The sequence below is a fragment of the Hylobates moloch genome, unplaced genomic scaffold, assembly GCF_009828535.3.
Source record: "Hylobates moloch isolate HMO894 unplaced genomic scaffold, HMol_V3 SCAFFOLD_10, whole genome shotgun sequence".
NCBI lineage: Eukaryota > Metazoa > Chordata > Mammalia > Primates > Hylobatidae > Hylobates > Hylobates moloch.
This window is the reverse complement of record NW_026652285.1, coordinates 7603253-7625332: the sequence shown is the minus strand read 5'-3', so window position 1 is coordinate 7625332 and position 22080 is coordinate 7603253. Positions and strand designations below refer to the sequence as shown.

The window sequence follows — 22080 nt, the reverse complement described above, 5'->3', positions numbered from 1 at the left end:
AACAAAAAAACACATACATACACAATGAGATAACATCTCACACCAGTCAGAATGGCTATCGTTAAAAAATCAAAAAGAAAAAATCAGATGCTGGCAAGGTTACAGAGAAAAGGGACCACATATGTACTGCTGGTGGGAATGTAAATTAGTTCAGCCACTGTGGAAAGCAGTTTGTTGATTTCTGAAAGAAGTTAAAGCAGAAGTACTGTTCAACCCAACAATTCCATTATTAGGTGTATATCCAAAGGAATGTGAGTCATTCTCCCATAAAGACATATGTATCTGTATGTTCATCACAGCACTATTCACAGTAGCAAAGACGTGAAATCAACCTAAATGCCTATTGATAGTAGACTGGATTAAGAAAATGTGGTACATATACACAATGGAATAATATGCAACCATAAAAAAGAGTAAGATCATGTCCTTTGCAGCAACATGGATGGAGCTGGAGGCCATTATTCTAAATGAACTAACGCAGGAACAGAAAACCAAGTACCACATATTCTCACTTATACACGGGAGCTAAACATTGAGTATACGTGGACAGAGAAGGGAACAACAGACACCAGGGCCTACTTGAGGGTGGAGAGCTTAAAATTAAGCTGTTTGAACTAAGAGTTGAGCTACCATTCAAGGAAAACTACCTGTTGGATACTATGCTGCTTTTTACCTTGTTGACAAAATAATCTGTCCCAATTTGTCACAACAGATCCCCATGACATGCAATCTGCCTCTATAACAAACCTGCACGTGGATTCCTGAAACTAAAGTAAAAGTTAAAAAAAAACAACAACTATAGATCAGTATCCCTCTGAAACATAGATGAAGATGTCCTCAACAGAGTGCCAGCAAATTGGGTAAGGTCCTCAAAAATGGCAGAACAAAGACCTCTGAAATTTCTAAAAGCAATGAGAAAATAGCAAAAATAAGTTAGAAGCAACTTTATCAAAACTCTGGGTATTAACCAAAAGTTACAGCATTCTAGGAAGCATTTACTCCTTAAAAATAGCTGAATTGCAGTAAGAACAGTAAGCTTTGTGGTATTTTAACTTGCTCTGTTCTCACCTCTCTCCAAGTTCACAATAGCCTTAAAAACCAACAGCCTGAAATCATGAGGAAAGTCAACAACCTGACAGTCATTGGAGGGAGCAAAACAGGTCTAGAGTACATTTCCAGAGAATTATGTGACCTACCTGGGAGTTTCCTGGAAGACCCCACTCACAAAGCTATCTTTATTTGACCTGACTCAGAGCTCACCCAGCCAGCTGTTTAACTTCACAGTTGCCTGAGACAATGAATGACATTTGGGGCAAGTGAGAGGCTAGCCAAAAAATGTAAAGAGAAAAGCTGAGGAATGCGATGTCCATAGAGAGCTTTTAAAGTTCTGACATATTCCTGGGATTTTAGTGGGCCCTGCATATGTGTAGGACTGTGCATGTGACCAGTGATGTGGACATGCTAAGAAAAGACCTGAAAAGGCCCTAAGCTATCACCTTGGTGCTCTGCTGAAGCAGGAAGTGAAAACAAGATCAGAGTTATTACCTACCTTGCTGAGGATTGAAATTATGCCCCAATATATGCAGAGACTCTTGGCAAAGAATGGGAGACATGATGGTTCTAGACATTTAAGGAAATCTCTGTCTAATTATTAGCTGACTACTAAGTTAACCAAGCAGTCTTCAATGACCACACATGACAGAATACAGACTTTACAGGATTATTTTAGAAAAATTACAAGAACAAAAAACCTTGAAGAGGGAGAATAATCCAATTTCTATATTTGCCACATTATATTATTTAAAATGTACTGTTTTCAACAAAAACCATGACACATACAAAGAAAGTATAACTAAGAGAAAAAAATAATAGAAACTCTCCCTGAGGAAACCCAGACATTTGTCTTAGTAGACAAAGCTATGCCTTAGGAGAGAAAGCTAGTTCAAATACGTTCAATAACTAAGCAAACTGTGTCAAAAACTATGAGAATGATGTCTCACCTCACTAAATAGGGAATATCAATAAAGAGATAAAATTTGCTTAAGAAAAACCTAATTGAAATTCTGGAATTGGAAAGTATAATAGCTAAAATGAAATATTCATTTACAGGGGCCCAACAGCAGATTTAAGCAGGCAGAAGAAAGAATTGATTTACTTAAACATCAATTGAGATTATTTACTCTGAAGAACAGAAAGAAAAAGAATGAAGAACAACTAGCATAATCTCAGAGACCGGTAGAACCTCATCGAGCGTACCAACATATGCATATTTGGAGTCCCAGAAGGAGAGGAGAGAAAAAAGAATAGAAGGAATATTTAAAGAAATTATGGCTGAAAGTGTTCCGAATTTTATGAAAAACGTTAATTTATACATCCAAGAAGATAAGCGAACTCCAAGTAGGATGAACTCAGGGATATTCCTATCTAGATGGTTGAAATCAAACAGCCAGAAGACAGAATCTAGAAAGCGGCAAGAGAGAAATAACTTATCATGTACAAAACATCCTCCAGACCAGGAAGCAGTTAATTGACATGTACAAAACATCCTCCAGACCAGGAAGCAGTTAATTGACATGTTCAAAGTGCTGAAAGAAAATGACTGTCAACCAAGAGTACTATATCTAACAAAACTGTCCTTCAGAAATAAGGTAAAAATTAAGACATTCCCAAATAAACAAAAACCAAGAGAATTACTCTGTAGCAAACTCGTCCTACAAGAAATACTAAAAGGAGTCTTTCAGGCTGAAATGAAAGGATTAGGAAGTAAGTCAGATGCACATGATGAAATAAAGAATACCCACAAAGATAATGACATAGGTAAATATAAAAGTTAATATAAATGTACTTCTTGCTTATAATTCTTTTACTCTTGATTTTTTAAAAGAGCAACTGCATAAAACAATAATTGTAACTCTGTGGTGATTGTCTCGTGGGTTGCCAAGACCACCTTCAGGTTCAGTAATTCACTTGGAACAGGTAGATAGCCTCAGGATATAACTGTATACATGGCTAGGATTTATTACAGTGAAATGACACCAAGCACAGTCAGCAAAGAGAACAAAACATGTGCATGGGACAAAGTCTAGGGAGCCAGTCTTAAGCTTCCAAGTGTCTTCTCCCAGTGCAGTTACACAGGATGCACTTCCCCAAGCAATGAGTTGTGGCAACATGTGTGAAATATTTCCAATCAGAGGAAATCATTAGCACCCAGGGATTTTACTGGGGCTGGTCATATAGGCAGCCTCTGCCTAGCAGTTTCCAGAATACTAGACTCTCAAAAGGAGAATAAGTATTCAGCATTAATATACTGTTTACTCAAACAGTTCAGGGACAGTGAGACACTCTTATCAGTCAATCACAGGTACCCTCCTGAATCTAAGTTTTCATTCATCAGCCCAGGGCCACCTTTAAACAGACCTTTCTAGGGGTAAACAATCCAACCTACAATGTTAATTCTTCTGCACCAGCATACAATGTTTAAAGATATAATTTATATGACAATAACAACCCAAAGGTGATAGATGAGGGAACAGAAGGACCATTTTTGTGTACTGTTGAAATTAAGTTGGCAATTATCCTGACTAGTTTATTACTAGTTGATATGTTTATTATACTCTTCAACCACTAATAAAAATAAGAAAATATAGTAATGTAAATGACAAGAGAATTAAAATTATATACTGGAAAGTGTCTATTGGAGAAAATGGAAAGTAATGGAAAGACAGAAGAACAAAATACGTAAGGCATATAGAAAGCAAATAGCAAAGTGAGTATTTTACAAAATAGCTGAGTAAATCCTACCTTATCAGTAATTACGTTAAATGTAAATGGATTAAACACTCCAATCTAAAGGCAAAGTTTGGCTGAATGGATTGAAAACAATGTGATATATGCTGTCTGCAAGAGAAACACTAGTTTGAAAAACACAAATAGGTTGAAAATAAAATGATGGGAAAAGACATACCATGCAAATAGTAAACAAAGAGAGCTGGTTTGGTTATACTAATATCAGATAAAATAGACCCTTAAGACAAAAAAAAGTTAATAGAAACAATTAACATTTTATAATGAGAAAAATGCCATTCTGCCTGCAATTCCAGCACTTTGGGAGGCTGAGGTGGGCAGGTCTCTTGAGCTCAGGAGTTCAAGACTAGCCTTGGCAACATGATGAAACCCTGTCTCTACTAAAAGTACAAAAAAATTAGCCGGGTGTAGTGGCGTGTACCTATAATCCCAGCTATTCAGGAGACTGAGGTGGGAGAATCACCTGAGGCCAGGAAGTTGAGGCTGCAGTGAGCCATGATCTCACTACTTCACTCCAGCCTGGGCAACTGGAGTAAGACCCTGTCTCAAAAAACAACAACAACAACAACAACAACAACAAAAAAACAGCCATTCTCTCAAGAATGTATAACAAGTCTAAATATGCAATTATAAACACATGCAGTTAACAAAAAGGCCCCAAAACACATCCAGCAAAAAGCATCAGAAATCAATAATTTAGTAATACTTGGAGACTTCCATACCCTACTCAATAATGGATAGAACAACTAGAAGGAAAATCAACAGAAAATAAAAGCCTTGAACAAGACTACAAACCAACAACTACAAACAAACCTAACAGACATCTGTAGCACACTTCACCCAACAACAGGAAAATACGCATTCTCCTCAAGTGAACGTGGCATGTTCTTCAGGATAGGCCATCCGTTCATCCATAAAATATAAGTTTCTATAAATGTTAAGAGGTTGAAATCATTACAAATATTATTTCTGACTACAATGAAATAAACCAGAAATCAGTAATGGGAGGAAAAATGGAAAACTCACAAATACGTGGAAATTCAATGACATACTTTTAAACAACCAGTGGGTCAAAGAAGAAATCAGAAGAAAAATTGAAAAATACATTGTGATAAATGAAAATGGAAACAATGTCCCAAAATTTCGGGGACACAGTGAAAGTACTGCTCCCACGGAAACTTAAAAAAGCTATAAGCATCTAGGCCAGGCGTAGTGGCTCACGTGTGTAATCCTAGCACTTTGGGAGGCCGACACGGGCAGATTACCTGAGGTCAAGGGTTCCAGACCAGCCTGGCCAACATGGTGAAACCCCGTCTCTACTAGAAATACAAAAATTAGCCAGGTGTGGTGGCACATACCTGTAATCCCAGCTACTTGGGAGGCTGAAGCAGGAGAACTGCTTGAGCCCAGGGGGCGGAGGTTGCAGTGAGCCGAGATCATGCCACTCCACTCCAGCCTGGCTGACAGAGCGAGACTCTGTCTAAAAAAAAAAATGCTGTAAACATCTGTATTTTAAAAGAATAAACATCTGGAATCAATAATCTAACCTTCCTCCTTAAGGAATTAGGAAAAAAAGAGCAAACTAAACCCAAAGCAAGGCAATTAAAGGAAATACTAGAGATTAAAAAGGAAATAAATGAAATAGAGAATTCAAAGAACAGTAGAGAATAACTAAGGTAACAAAAGTTGATTTGTTGAAAAGATCAACAAAATTGACAGACCTGTACCAAGACTAACCAAAGAAAATACAGAGAACTTCTAATTTACTAAAATTAGAAATGAAAGAGGGGATGTTACTACCTTACAGAAATATAAAGGATTATAAGAGAATACCTTCAAAAATTGTGTGATGACAAATAGATTAAATGGACAAATTCATAGATAGACACAAAATACTGAGAATATAACAAGAAGAAATAGAATATCTTTTTTTTTTTTTTGAGACAGAGTCTCACACTGGGTTGGAGTGCAATGGCATGATCTCGGCTCACTGCAACCTTCGCCACCCAGGTTCAAGCAATTCTCCTACCTCAGCCTCCTGAGTAGCTAGGATTACAGGTGCCTGCCACCATGCCTGGCTGTATTTTTAGTAGAGAGGGGGTTTCACTATGTTGGCCAGGCTGATCTTGAACTCTTGACCTCGTGATCCACCTCCCAAACTGCTGGGATTACAGGCGTGAGCCACCGCGACCAGCTGAAATAGAATATCTGAATAGATGTATAATAAGTAAAGATAGAATTTGTCATCAAAACACTTCCCCCCTTTTTTATTTATTTATTTTTTTTGAGACAGAGTCTCTATCTGTTGCCCAGGCTGGAGTGCAGTGGTGCAATCTCGGCTTACTGCAAGCTCCGCCTCCTGGGTTCACGCCATTCTCCTGCCTCAGCCTCCCAAGTAGCTGGGACTACAGGTACCTGCCACCACACCCAGCTAATTTTTTGTATATTTAGTAGAGATAGGGTTTCACCGTGTTAGCCAGGATGGTCTCGATCTCCTGATCTCGTGATCCACCCGCCTTGGCCTCCCAAAGTGCTGGGATTACAGGCGTGAGCCACTGCGCCCAGCCTTTTTGTGTGTGTGTGTGTGTGTGTGTGTGTGTGTGTGAGACAAAGTCTCACTCTGTCACTCAGGCTGGAATGCAGTGGCGTGATCTCAGCTCACTGCAACTTCTACCTCCCAGGTTCAAGTGATTCTTCTGCCTCAGCCTCATGATCAAATGGCTTCACTGGTGAATTCTACCAAAAATTTACAGAAGAATTAGCATTAATCTTTCATTAACTCTAGCAAAAAATAGAAGAGAAATATTTACCAACTCATTCTATGTGGCCAGTATTACCTGATACTAAAACAAGTAAAATACATTACAAGAAAAGAAGATTGTACAGCAATATTTCATATGACTATAGAAATAAAAGTCATTGACAGAACCAGCAACATACGAAAAGGATTGTACACCATGACCAAGTAAGATTTATCCCAGCAATCCAACATTGGTTCAACATGCTTTATAAAATCAATTAATGTAATACACCATATTAAAAGAAGACCAAAACCACACGATCTTCTCAAGATACAAAAAAGAAGAAAAAGCATAAAACAGTATTCAACACATTTTCATGATGAAAATACTCAATGAAGTGGGAATATAAGGTTACTTACTTAGCTTTAATGAGGTCATCTATTAAAAGCTCACAGCTAACATCACACTTAATCTTAAAAGACTGAAATGTTTTTCCTAAGTTCAAGATCATGACAGTGATTTTTCACTCTTGCCACTTCTATTCAATATTGTATTGGAGGTTCTAACCAGGGCAGTGAGACAAGAAGAAGAAAGAAAGGTATACAGATTGGAAAGGAAGAAGCAGAACTATTTTTATTTGCAAATGATATATTACATTCTAAGAAAATTCTAAGAAATCCATTTTTAAAATAACAGAACTGATAGGTTCAGCAAGGTTTCAGGTTACAAGACCAATATTAAAAAATCAATACATTTTTACTCATTAGCAGCCAAAAATCTAAAAATGAACTTAAAAAATTCCATTTAAAATAACATCAGAAAGAAGAAAATACTTAGAAATATACTTAACTAAGGAGATGAAAGATCTGTATACTGAAAACTGCAAAACATTATTGAAAGAAAATTCTAAATAAATGGAAAGAATCCCATGTTCATGGATTAGAAGACTTATCGTTAGGATATCAACACTCCCCTATATTGATATAGAGGTTAAATACAATACTAATCAAAATCCCAGCTGACTTTCTGGCAGGAATTGAGAAGCTGATTCTAAAATTATTATGGAAAAGCGAGGAACCCAGAATAGTCAAAACAATCTTGAAAAAGAAGAACATACTAGGAGAACAAACAGTTTTCTATTTCAAACTTACTAAAAAGCTACAATAATCAAGACTATATTGTATTGGCATAAAGACAGAGGTATAGATCAATGGGTAGAATTGAGGGTCCATAAACAAATTCATACATCTACAGTGAACTGGTTTTTGACAAGAGTGCCAAGACAACTCAAAGAAAGAATAGTCTTTTCAACAGATGGTGTTGGGACAACTGGATATCTATGTGCAAATAATGAAATTAGAGTCCTACCTCACACCATATACAAAAGTTAACTCAAAGTGGATCAAAGACAGAAAAAGGCGAAAAGAGAGGTATAAATTTTCTTGACCTTGTATTAGGCAATAGTTTCTTAGATCTGCTGTCAGAAGCACAAGCAACCAAAGAAAAAGTAGGTAAATTGGACTTTGTTATAGTTCAAGTTTTTATTCTTCAAAGGACAGTATCAATAAATGGAAAAGACAACTCACATATGGAGAAAATATTTGTAAATCATGTGTAGCAGGATCTAGTATCCAGAATATACAAAGAACTCTTACAACTTAATAATAAAAAGACAAAATGGGCCATTAAAAATGGGCCAATAATTTGAACAGACTTCTCCAAAAAAGGATACACAAATGGCCAGTAAACACATAAAAAATGATGTTCAACGTCATTGGTTGTTAGGCAAATGCAAATCAAAGCCATAATGAAATATCATTTCACACTTCCTAGGGTAGATATATTTTTAGAAGGGTATACAATAACAAATGATGGTGAGGATGTGGAGATTTTGGAACCCTTGTACGTATGTGGTGGGAATGTAAAATGTGCAGCTGCTTTGGAAAACAGTATGGCAGTGTTTGAAAAAGTTAAAGATAGCATTACCATATGACTCACCAATTCCAGTTCTAGGTGTATGCCCAAGAGAATAAAAAACATGTATTCATATAAAAGCTTGTACCCCAATGTTTATAGCAGCATTATTCATAGTAGCCAAAAAGTGGAAACATTAACTTATAAATGAAGTACTGAGAAATGATACAATATGAGTGAATCTTGAAAACATCATGTTCAGTGAAATATGCCAGATACAAAATGCTACATATTGTCTAATTCCAGTTAAATGAAATGTCCAGAACTGGCAACTCTCTAAGGACAGAAAGATTAGTGGTTGCCAGAGGTAATGGGGAATAATTGGGATAATTTGGAATAACAGCTAGTGGGCACAGGGTTTCTTTTTGGGGTGGTGAAAATGTTCTGGGATAGATAAGTGGTATAGGTTATACAGCCTTGTAAATATACCAAAAACCATTGCATTGTACACTTTAAAATTGTTTGATCATTATTAAAAAGTATGTTTTTATTTTTAATGTATTTTTTTAAACTAGCAAATTGAATCCAACAATCTATAAAAAGAATAATACACCATGACTAGGAATGCAAGGATGATTCAGTGTTTGAAATGAACCAGTGTAATCTACCATATTAACAGTCAAAAGAAGAAAAACTACATGTTACGTCAATTGAATTTTAGAATATTTTTGACAAAATTAAATGTTTATTCATGATTAAAAACTCTCATCAAACTAGTAAAAAGGACCTTTACATAAAACCTACAATTATTTATAATATTTAAGGTAAAAAAAAAAAAGGGTCTGTGTAGCTAAGAAAGATGTTAGAAAATATTTTCTATGATTTTCTTGAGTGCCAAATAAAATACAACATCTTGGATGCAAGTTATCCGTATTTGGAAAAAGTAGGGTATTTTTAATACATCTACTTTGTTACATTGTATTGGATAGCTTCTATAACTTTTCTGATAATAACAAATTGTTTAAAGGAATCTATAAAATTGATTTTTTTCCAATTTTCTGTCTGTCCCACTGGAAAACTGGATTTATTTCCAATGTTATAATTATTTGATTTTTTCCCTATTTTTTTTAGATGTATTCGACACAGAAATGATTGGGGAGCTCTTATTCTAGTGGATGATCGCTTTAGGAATAACCCAAGTCGCTATATATCTGGTAAGATCTCAGCTGGGCTTAGAGTAAAAACTAGTAACAATCTTCATATTTTTATTGTGGTGAAAAACACATAACATGAGCTCTACCATCTTATTAAGTGCACAGTACAATATTGTTAACTATAAGCACAGTATTTCACAGCAGATATCTAGAACTTTTAAATCTTACATAACTGAAACTTAACCCCAACTGAACAGCAATGCCCCATTTCCCTCTCCCCCACATCCACTGACAACCACCGCTATACTTTCTGCTTCTATTAGTTTGACTGTTTTAGATACCTCATATAAATTGAATTATGCAGCATTTGTCCTTCTGTAACTGGCTCATTCAGTTAGCATAATGTCCTCAAGGTTCATCTATGTTGCAGGATTTCCTTTTTTTCAATGACTGCTTAATATTTTATTTTATGTATACATTATACCGTATTTTCTTCATTCATCTGTCAGGAGACATTTAGGTTGTTTCCCCCTCATCGATATTGGGAACAATGCTGCAATGGACATGGGAACGCAGATATCTCTTCAAGATGCTGATTTCAATTTTTTTGAATAAATACCAAGTGTAGGATTGGCGAATCATCATAGTTCTAAGTTTAATTTTTTGATTTGATACTGTTCTTCATAGCAACTGCACCATTTAACATTCCCACCAATAGCACACAAGTTTCTCCATATCCTCCCTAATGCTTATTTCCTTTTTTCTTCTTTCTCTTTTTTAAATTTCATAATGGCTCTCCTACCAGGTATAATGTGATAGCACATTGTGGATTTGATTTGCATTTCTCTGATGAATAGGGATGTTAAGCATCTTTTCTGTAACTGTTGGCCGAATCATATGTCTTCTTTGGAGAAACATCTTTTCATTTGCTCATTTTTTAATTGGGTTATTTGGATTTCTTTGCGTATCTGTTTTTTTGGTTTGGTTTTTGGTGTGTTTTTTTGTTTGTTTTTTGCTATTGAGATATAGGAGTTTCTTATATATTTTGGGGATTAACTCTTTATTAGATATATGCGTTGCAAATATTTTCTCCCATTCTGTAGGCTGCCTTTTGACTCTGCTGATTATTTACTTTGCTGCGCAGAAGTATTTTAGTTTAACATGGTCCTCCTTGTCTAATTTTGCTTTTATTGCCTGTGTTTTTGGTATCATATCCCAACAATCATTGCCAACACCAAGACTGGATAATTTATAAAGATAAGAGATTTATTTGGCTTATGGTTCTGCAGGCTGCACAAGAATCATGGCACCAGCATCTGCTTCTAATGGGGGCCTCAGAAAGTCTACAATGATAGCACCAAGCCTTTCATGAGGGTTCTGTCCCCATGACCCACACACCTCCCACTAGGCCCCACCTATGACATTGGGGAACACATTTCAACATGAGCTTTGGAGGAAACAAATAACCAAAGCATATCAATCCCCAATGACACCCTGTTGAAGATCCGCTGACCATGTATGTGTGGATCTGCTTCTGAGCTCTCTATTATGTTCCATTGGCTTATATGGTTTTCTTTATGCCAGTACCATACTTTTTTGACTACTACAGCTGTGTGATGTATTTTAGAATCAGGAGGTATGATGCCTGCAGCTTTTATCTTTTTTCTCAAGATTCTTTTGCCTATTTGTGGTCCTTCGTGGTTCCATATGAATTGAGATTGCAGCCGGGCATGGTGGCTCACGCCTGTAATCCCAGCACTTTGGGAGGCCAAGGCAGGTGGATCACGAGGTCAGGAGTTCGAGACCAGCCTGGCCAACATGTTGAAATCCCATCTCTATTAAAAATACAAAAATTAGCCGGGTGCGGTGGCAGGTGCCTGTAATCCCAACTATTCAGGAGGCTGAGGCAGGAGAATGGCTTGAACCTGGAAGGTGGAGGTTACAAGTGAGCCAAGACCGCGCCACTGCACTCTAGCCTGGGTGACAGAGCAAGATTCTGTCTCAAAAAAAAAGATTGCTTTCAGTAGTATGGACATTCTGACAATATTAGGTGTTCCAATCTGTGAACATGGGATATCTTTCCATTTATTTGTGTTGTCTTTACTATTTTTCAGCAATGTTTTATAATTTTCAGTGTACAGGTTTTTTTGCCTCCTTAGTTGTTTATTCCTAGGTATTTTATTATTTTTGATGCTTTTTTTTTCCCCTGGTTTGAGATTTTTTTTAATTTTTATTTATTTTTATTATTATACTTTAAGTTCTAGGGTACATGTGCACAACGTGCAGGTTTGTTACATATGTATACATGTGCCATGTTGGTATGCTGCACCCATTAACTCGTCATTTACATTAGGTATATCTCCTAATGCTCTCTCTCCCCCCTCCCCCCATCCCACAACAGGACCCGGTGTGTGTGATGTCCCCCTTCCTGTGTCCAAGTGTTCTCATTGTTCAGTTCCCACCTATGAGTGAGAACATGCGATGTTTGGTTTTCTGTCCTTGCAATAGTTTGCTGAGAATGACAGTTTCCAGCTTCATTCATACTATTATAAATGGGATTGTTTTCTTAAATTCCTCTTTTGGTTGTTTTTAGTGTATAGAATTGCAAGTGATTATTGTACATTGATTTTTGTATTCTGCAACTTTACTGGATTTGTTTATTAGTCCTAACAGGCTTTTTTCAATCTTTAGGGTTTTCCACATAAAAGATCATGTGATCTGCAAAGAGAGATCATTTTACTTTATTCTTTTTCAATTTGGATTCCTTTTATTTCATTTTCTTGCCTAATAGTCTGGCTAGGACTCTTAGTACTAAGCTAAATAGAAGTAATGAGAATGAACATCCTTGCTTTGTTGCTGGTCTTAAAAGCTTTTCATTTTTTAATTTTTTGAAGAAAAATGCTTTGATTCCTTTCTCATTTTTCTTTTGTATACCTTCTATAGATATTTCCTTTGTGGTTACATGGGTCTTACATAAAACATAGTTATAACAATATTTTCAGCTAACAAATTAATTTCAGTTGTATAAACTCTACACTTTTACTTTTCTCCATCACATTTTATTATTAAAGTCACAAATTATACCCTTTTATATAGTGTATCCACTAACATACTATTATAGTTATTTTCATACTTTGTCTTTTAACTTCTGTATAGAATTAAACATTACTTATGTATCACTGTTATATTAAAGTATTCTATATTTGTGTACACTGTTAACTTCACGAGCAAACTTTATGCTTTTGTGTTGCTGTTTAGCAGGCTTTCTTTAGCATATCTTGTAAGGCACGTTTAGTGGTGAAGTCCCTCAGCTTTTGCTTTTCTGGGAAAGTTTTTACCTCTTATTCATTTTGATAGATGGCTTTACCAGATATAATATCCTTCACTGGCAGGTTTTTTTCTTTCAGCACTTCAAACATGTCATCCCACTTCCTTAACGGCATGCAAGGTGTTGCCTGAGAAGTCTTTCTCTTTTTTTGGAGACAGGGTGTTACTCTGCCACCCAGGCAGGAGTGCAGTGGCGTGATCATGACTCACTGCAGCCTCAGCCTCCCAGGCTCAAGTGATCCTCCCACCTCAGCCTCAGCTGGGACTACAGGCATGCACCACCAGACCTGGCTAATTTTTAATTTTTTTTTGTAGAGATGGGGTCTCACTATGTTGCCCAGGCTAATCTCAAACTCCTTGGCTCAAGCAATTCTCCTACCTCTGCTCCCAAAGTGTTGGGATTACAGGCACGAGCCTTCATGCCTGGCCCAGTGACTGTCTTATAGGACTTCATTTGTATATGACAAGTTGCTTTTCTCTTGCTGTTTTCAAATTTCTATTTTTTTCTTTGACTTTTGACACTTTGATTATAAAGTGTCTTGGTACAGACTTTTGGGTTCATCCTGTTCAGGTTCGCTGGGCTTCGTGTATTTGGATGTCATTTTCCTCCCCCCAGGTTTATTAAGTTTTCGGTCATTATTTCTATAAATAAGCTTTCTGCTCCTTTCTCTCTTTCTCTTTCTAGGACTCCCTGAATGTGTATATTGGTCAGCTTGACGGTGCCCCATAAGTCAAGTCATAAGTGAAGTCATAAGCCTTCACTTTTTTTTTCCATTTTGTTTTTTCCTTTTTGCTTCCCTGACTGGATGATTTCAAATGACTTGCCTTCAAATTTCCTGATTCTGAGCACTTTGGGAGGCTGAAGCAGGTGGATCACTTGAGGTCAGGAGTTCGAGACCAGCCTGGCCAACATGGTGAAACCCCACCTCTACTAAAAATATGAAAATTAGCTGGGTGTGGTGGTACCTGCCTGTAGTCCCAGCTACTCAAGAGGCTGAGGCAGGAGAATCGCTTGAATCTGGGAGGCAGAGGTTTCAGTGAGCTGAGATGGCGCCACTGCACTCCAGCCTGGGCGACAGAGCGAGACTGTCTCAAAAAAATAAAATTAAATTAAATTAAATTAAATTAAATTAAAATTAAAAAAATATAAAAAAATACAAATTTCCTGATTCTTCCTTCTGCTTGATCAAGTCTGCTGATGAACCCCTGTAGTGAATTTTTCAGTCCAGTTATTGCATTTTTTAGCTCCAAAATCTGTTTAGTTCTTTTTTGTATTCTTTATCTTTGTTGAAATTCTCCTTTTTTTCTATATTACTTTCTTGAACTTGTGAGCATCATGTTGACAGTTATTTTAAATTCCTTGCCAGGTAATTCATATAGCTCTTTTTTTTTAGGGTTGGTTTCTGGAGACTTATTTTGTTCCTTTGACAGGGTTATTTTTTTCTGTTTCTTTATGTTTCTTGTAACCTTGTAAGGTATCCACACATTTGAAAAAACAGCCACCTCTCACAGTGTTTACTGACTGGTTTTGTGCAGGGAAAGACCTTCACTCATCAGCCCATGTAGGCATTCTGGGAGCCTCTCAAACCTTTTCCGTGGATCTGGCTTCTTTGGACTTGTCTGTAAATTCCTTATTAGAAATATTTGCTGGGTTTTTTGTTTGTTTGTTTGTTTGTTTGTTTTGGTCAGGGTCTCCACTCTGTCGCCCATGTTGGAATGCAGTGGTACAATCTCAGCTCACTGCAGCCTCGGCCTCCTGGGTTCAAGGGATCCTTCCACCTCAGTCTCCCAAGTAACTGGGACCACAGGTGTATACCACTATACCCAGCTAATTCTTGTATTTTTTGTAGAGACGGGGTTTCACCATGTTGTCCACGCTGGTCTCAAACTCCTGGGCTCAAGTCATCTGCCTGCCTCAGCCTCCCAAAGTGCTGGGATTACAGGCATGAGCCATCACGCCTGACTCTCTTTTGTTCCTAGTAGATTCCAGGCATATAGAGTATGCTAGGTCCAGTCGGTACTCTATGACAAGCAAGACAGAAACTAGTCCCTAGACAGCTCCTTGAAAAGCCAAGATGTTGGATGCACACTCCAGGCTTTTCTGTCCCCCTGAGGGAGTGGCCATCAAACTGTATAGGCCTCTGTTGCACTGTGGTTCCTGTGGAGCAGAAACTTGCTGCTCAGCGCTTTTGTTCTTAGTGGCCCCTGGGCATGTAAGGCATGCCAGCTCATGTCAGCTCTTCAGTACAGGTAAGATAGAAGCCAGTCCCTGGGGCAGCCTCCCAGAAAAAGACATAAGGTCCAGTTTTCTCTTTTCTCCCCAGGAAGAAGCAGCTAGGTACTATTCTGAAGTGGGGATCATGACGAGAGGGTGCCACAAATTTTCCTACCGCTTTGATGCAGCCAGTAGTATCATTTTTTTCTCACTCGATGGTTTCATCCAACAGTAAACAGTTTTCAGAGTCAATACCAGGAGTTATTATTAAAGAGCCATGGGATACATGCGTATCTTTATTATTACCTTTTAGCTAAAAAAAAAATACATTTTATTATAATAAAGAGATGTTAAGTTTTGTTTTAGATTAGCCATGTGTGGGTGTAGACTCTACCTTTTCAATTTCAGAGCTTAATTACTGTATTTGGTTTGATATTAAAACATAGAGCAGAAAATATTGCTTTATTTGTTTTATCTTCCCTTTCCATGTAAAGCATGCAGTAGCCTAGGTCAAACAATAACTAAAGGCAAAAATGCTAAGTGCTGGTGTCTAGTCAGCAGGTAGAGCTCAGATTCTTTCAAGTTTTCAAAAGCAGACAATGATATTTTACATTGAAAAGGCTTTCTTTGATTATAAAAAGGTTGAAATGAAGAGGTAAATATAGTACTAAAATTCTTATTTTTATTTACTTATTTCTTTTTTAGAGACAGGTCTTACGCTGTTGCCCAGGCTGGAGTGCAGTGACATAATCATAGTTCACTGCAAACTTGAACTCCTGGCCTCAAGCAATCATCCCACCTCAGCCTCCCAAAATGCTGGGATTATACATGTGAGCCACCACACTCAGCCTAAACATTTTCAATTTTAGAGAATTTCACATATTTTTATGGTCTAATCATATTCCCCAAATGAACAAAATAAAAGACTTCAAGGGAAATGGCTTATTTAAAGTTTTTTTAGTTTTAAAATCTAGAACTTAAATTTTTACCCTATAGTGACTTTTAAAACTTATTCCTCCAAAAGATGATGCTAGTTTTAGTAGTGTTGGCAGGGAATATTTATTTTGTAAAAGTTCAAATATCTGATTTTGCATTTCATTTGGAAGTACACCATACTAGAAAGCACCTTAAACTCTTAGGTTTCATTTTTATGCAGTTTTTATATGTCACAGGTCAAATCATGTCCTTTATAACTTGATTATACATTAAAAATAATTATATCATAAAAATTCAGAAGGGATGTGGTTTGCCTATAAGACAGTGTTATTTATTTCACCTCCAGAATAATTTTAATTTAAGATGTATTTGGAATTGGTGGAGGAAGGGAACAAAAAAACTTGAGACTAGAATCTTGAAATTATTTTTGCAAATGGAGTAAAATTTAGAATATTAGAATGGAAAGTTACATTGTTTACAACTTCTAGTTTCCCTACAGAAAAAAATAGGCAATTTTTGTGGGGAATTATGATGAAATTAAATTTGCCATATTCACCAGTTATTCTTAACCAGAGAATATGTTTTCCCATCTCTGCCCTACTTCCACTGCCTCTTTTCTCTCTCCATTTGACAATTACTGTATATAAAGAGAATGTTACTCATATGTTACTGATATATGAATGTTACTTCATATGTTACTGATACATATGTAGTAAAATTGCTGAATTGCAGAAAAAACATATGGAGAACCATTCTGTATATTCAAAATACAAATTAGATTACTTCACCAGAAAAAGCAAGTGTATTACCTTAGCATGCAATATTTTAATAACTAAGTAACCAAATTTTCCCCTGGGTTTACCTTTTTCTTTAGGACTTTCTAAATGGGTACGGCAGCAGATTCAGCACCATTCAACCTTTGAAAGTGCACTGGAGTCCTTAGCTGAATTTTCCAAAAAGCATCAAAAAGTTCTTAATGTATCCATAAAGGACCGAACCAATATACAGGACGATGAGTCTACACTTGAAGTGACCTCTTTAAAGTACAGTACCCCACCTTATTTACTGGAAGCAGCAAGTCATCTATCACCAGAAAATTTTGTGGAAGATGAAGCAAAGATGTGTGTCCAGGAACTACAGTGTCCTAAAATTATTACCAAAAATTCACCTCTACCAAGTGGCATTATCTCCAGAAAGGAGAAAAGTATGAAAAGTTCTTCCCATTTACCTTTGATAGAGAAGTCTTTCATTATATTTAGTGAAATGATATTTATTTGGGTATAGATTAATTTCCTTAAATATGGTGGTTTGTAATATAAGGTGTTATCATAAAGTAGTGAAACAGTATAGTGTATTGTAATGGGAACAAACTTTTTTCAGGAGACCAGAGCATATTTTCTGGTTTTCCACTAACTGGCTTTGCCACTTACTAGCTTTGTGATCATGAGCAAGTCATTTGACCTTTTTGAGTCATAATAGGAAAAAAAAAAAAATGCCTGCCTAGCTATCCCTTCAGGTTGGGTTGCAAAGGTCAAAATTATAAATATCACAGCATTGTAAAGTACCATATAAGTGGTAGATGTTATTCTAAAGGCTATATAAAAATTTGGCCTAATTTTTTATGTAGATACTTCTATATGAACTTCTTTTCCTATATAGACAGTTCTCATGAACTTACTTATTTTTAGGAGGTGAGAGACATTTATTTTAAGTGATGAAAAATAATATTTTAAAATATTTTGAAATAACCATCTGTATCAAATTGGCAAACTGTGGCGCATGGGCCAAATTTGGCCTGCTGCCTGTTTTTGTAAATAAAGTTTAATGAAATGTAGTCACACCCATTTATTTACATATTACAAACAACAGCAGAGTTGAGTATTTGTGTGTATTGCACTAGAACAGCATAATTGAGTAGTCACAACAGATACATTATGCCCCACAAAGCCTAAATATTTCCTATCTGGCCTATAATAGAAAAGGTTTGCCAAACTCTGGTCTATACCATTGGATATAATTTCAGTTGTTTTAATTCATATATCCAAGGCAGGTGGATCATCTGAGGTCAGGAGTCCGAGACCAGCCTGACCAGTGTGGTGAAACACCGTCTCTACTAAAAAAATACAAAAATTAGCTGGGTGTGGAGGCAGCTGCCTGTAATCACAGCTACTCAGGAGGCTGAGGCAGGAGAATCGCTTGAACCGGGAGGTGGAGGTTGCAGTGAGCCGGGATTGCACCATTGCACTCCAGCCTGGGCAATAAAAGCAAGACTCGGTCTCAAAAAAAAAAAAAAATCAATTTTAAAACATTTATTTTGTAGTATATGAATACTACAAAATAGTAATACAATTTTGTATATAAATACTACAATTTTGTATATAAATACTACAAAACAGTAATACAAAATTCACTATAAATAGTGAATTCAAGCCGATTAACTTGGTAATCAGGAAACCTAGGTTCTAGTCTTGGTCTTCTTACTAACCAGTTTTATAACTTTGAGCAAATAACTTAGCCTTCTGTCACTTTCCTTATTTATTAAATAAAATAATTAGTCTAGGTAAGTTTTTCTCAGTCACTGGTTAGTGGATTTTTAAGGCAAATGTTTACAACCTGTTCCCTCCTTTACTCAGCTCCCTTCCTCTTCCCTTTTACCCCTTCTTTCCTCATTCATTCTTGAGCTCCCTGCTGTGGAATTTGATAGTTTACCAGACAGCATTATAACTTGGGCTAGGAAACACTAGAGACCTAAGACTTCTTTCAGAGTTAATATTCTGTTCCAAGATGAAAATCCACTAGTATTCGTTGGGGGCTCTAAGTTATGTATCCTATACAGTTATTTAGGTATTTCTAATAAATAATTATTTTAACCGAACAATTATGTTAGCTAGGAGCAGAAAGTTAAATCTCTTAAATTCTTGTATTCTTAGATGATCCAGTATTCCTGGAAGAAGCAGGGAAAGCAGAAAAAATTGTGATTTCCAGATCCACAAGCCCAACTTTCAACAAACAAACAAAGAGAGTTAGCTGGTCAAGCTTTAATTCTTTGGGACAGTATTTTACTGGTAAAATACCGAAGGCAACACCTGAGCTCGGGTCATCAGAGAATAGTGCCTCTAGTCCTCCCCGTTTCAAAACAAAAAAGATGGAAAGTAAAACTGTTTTGCCCTTCACTGATAAATGTGAATCCTCAAATCTGACAGTAAACACATCGTTTGGATCATGTCCTCAATCAGAAACCATTATTTCATCATTAAAGATTGATGCCACCCTTACTAGAAAAAATCATTCTGAACATCCGCTCTGTTCTGAAGAAGCCCTGGATCCAGACATTGAATTGTCTCTAGTAAGTGAAGAAGATAAACAGTCCACTTCAAAGAGAGATTTTGAAACAGAAGCAGAAGATGAATCTATCTATTTTACACCTGAACTTTATGATCCTGAAGATACAGATGAAGAAAAAAATGACCTAGCCGAAACTGATAGAGGAAATAGATTGGCTAACAATTCAGACTGCATTTTAGCTAAAGACCTTTTTGAAATTAGAACTATAAAAGAAGTAGATTCAGCCAGAGAAGTGAAAGCTGAGGATTGCACAGATACAAAGTTGAATGGAATTCTGCATACTGAAGAAAGTAAAATTGATGACATGGATGGTAATGTAAAAACAACTTGGATAAATGAACTGGAACTGGGAAAAACTCATGAAATAGAAATAAAGAACTTTAAACCATCTCCTTCCAAAAATAAAGGCGTGTTTCCTGGTTTTAAGTAATAATACTTAACTCTCAAGCTAAGTAAAAATATGTCATCATGCTTATGTTAAACTCTATTTTAAGTAATAATTTGTACATTGAATAAGTGGCATACTTTTTAAAAAACTATTTTATGTTCAGAAATGTAAATGTTATTATTCTTGAGTTTTGGGGTTTTTTTTTTTTGAGACAGAGTCTTGGTCTGTTGCCCAGGCTGGAATGCAGTGGTGTGCTCTTGGCTCACTGCAACCTTCACCTCCAGGTCCAAGCGATTCTCCTGCCTCAGCCTTCTGAGTAGCTGGGACTACAGGTGTGCACCACCATGCCCACCTACTTTTTGTATTTTTAGGAGAGATGGGGTTTCACCATGTTGGCCAGGCTGGTCTTGAACTCCTGGCCTTGTGATCTGCCCTTCTCTGCCTCCCTAAATTGCTGGGATTACAGGTGTGAGCCACTGTGCCTGGCCTATTCTTGAGTTTTGATAAAGTAATTCATACAAAATATTGTCCTCAAATAAGTCTTCCTTAGCTAAATGCAATTTAAGATTATTCAAAGATCCTAGGGCACTTCTAGTTTCATGTAAATATTCATATTAGGTGTTTCTCTTCATCCATTTGTTTTCATACTGATACATAAAAATTAATAGTCTAATCTAGTCACACCTCAGTCATATTTCACTATAGATTTTACCTCAAATCAGTCCGAGACTTTTTTAGAGATCACCATTTGTCTTGAAAGGTTTATTTCGTTATTAAACTGCCTACTTATAAGTAATTAAGAGAAATTAAGAAAGTAGTATGCGTTTTTAATTGAAATTGTTTTACATTCTTTGTATAATAAACCTAAAATCAAACATGTCATAAACAAATTGATGTAAAGATATAAAATACCAAATGAAGTATTCTAAATTTTCTATCCTAATTATTTATCTTCACCATCATTGTGGAAAAAAATACTAGATCCTGCTTAGTATTATATATTTTTCCTAGTGGATCAGTGAGTAATAAGTACCAAACACTAGACTAGAAGGTAATTTCTACATTGTTTAGAAAGGGTGAAACAATTTATCCCCTCTGGTATTGGTCTAGCATAAGCTTTAGTTATACAATGATTAAGATAGAAAACTTCATATATAAATTTGATAAGCAAACCCACATTTATAGCTGCAGCTAGAATATGTTTCCTTAGAGTACAGTAATCCTTTCTGTGAATTTTGACCTTGTTTGTGTTTTTATGAATGAAGCTATATGTCTAATCAAAAATGATTATAAAAGATGCTCATCTCTGACATCATTCCAAAAATACATTCATTGATTTTTTTTTTTAAGAAACATCTGTTATTCACTGGGCATTGGGACTTTTTGTGAGTAATTTGAATTGAAATTTTATGAGCTATCCAAGAATTCTGTATGGTCTATTATTTTCAAGTCAAAATTTCCAGTAAGGATTTATTTTACATTTCATTTGGATAAATGAATTATTATATAGGTATGTCTTTGCTTCCATTTTGAGACATTTAGATTTTTACAGCTTGTTTCTATAGCATTTGATGTTACAACTCTAAGCGTAGTCCAAAGACATTTAAATTGACAATTTACCAGTTAAAGAATTTAGAATATATTAGATCCCATCTAGTATTATATATTTTTTCTAGTTGATCATTGAGCAGTAAGTACCAAATACTAGATTAGAAGGTAATTTTTACGTTGTTTTGAAAGGGCGAAACAATTTATCTCCTCTGGTATTATTCTTAAACCACAGATAGGGATAGTAGGGTAGTGAAACGAATAAATACCTGGTAAAAGACAAGAGACTTGGGCTCTACACCTGGCTCTGCCACTAATTTGCTAAGTCATATTGGCAATCACCACACCCTTTGGGGAATTAGTTTCATCTGTAAAATGCAGAGGTTAGTACTATAAAATCATACAAATTTCTTTGTGCTTTAAGAATCTATAAAGGAATGTCTGTTGATATTCTGAGTCGATTTTCATTTGCTTTTGTTCCAGAACGGTTAAAATAAAGCATGTTATTTCATTAAAAAAGTAAAGTGGCTCTTACTCATTTTACATTTAGGGAACGATGGTGATGTGGTTTGGCTATGTCCCCACCCAGATCTCATCTTGAATTGTAGTTCCCGTAATCCCGCCGTGTTGTGGGAAGGACCCAGTGGGAGGTAATTGAATCGGTGGGCGGGGTGAGGGGCGGTTACCCTCATGCCGTTCTCGTGATAC

At 36.2% G+C, this 22080-nt stretch overlaps 1 protein-coding gene across 1 annotated transcript in view; it reads left to right on the top strand.

The window, feature by feature from the left end:
* Positions 1 to 21865, top strand: part of BRIP1 (BRCA1 interacting helicase 1) — a 190826-nt gene extending 168961 nt beyond the window's left edge. Inside the window, exons 18-20 of the mRNA XM_058445351.1 lie at positions 9591 to 9673; positions 16966 to 17295; positions 19022 to 21865. Coding sequence (XP_058301334.1) covers positions 9591 to 9673; positions 16966 to 17295; positions 19022 to 19866 — 1258 coding nt within the window. The 3' untranslated portion in view covers positions 19867 to 21865. The remainder of the gene's footprint in view (positions 1 to 9590; positions 9674 to 16965; positions 17296 to 19021) is intronic.
* The last annotated feature ends 215 nt before the right edge of the window (positions 21866 to 22080 follow it).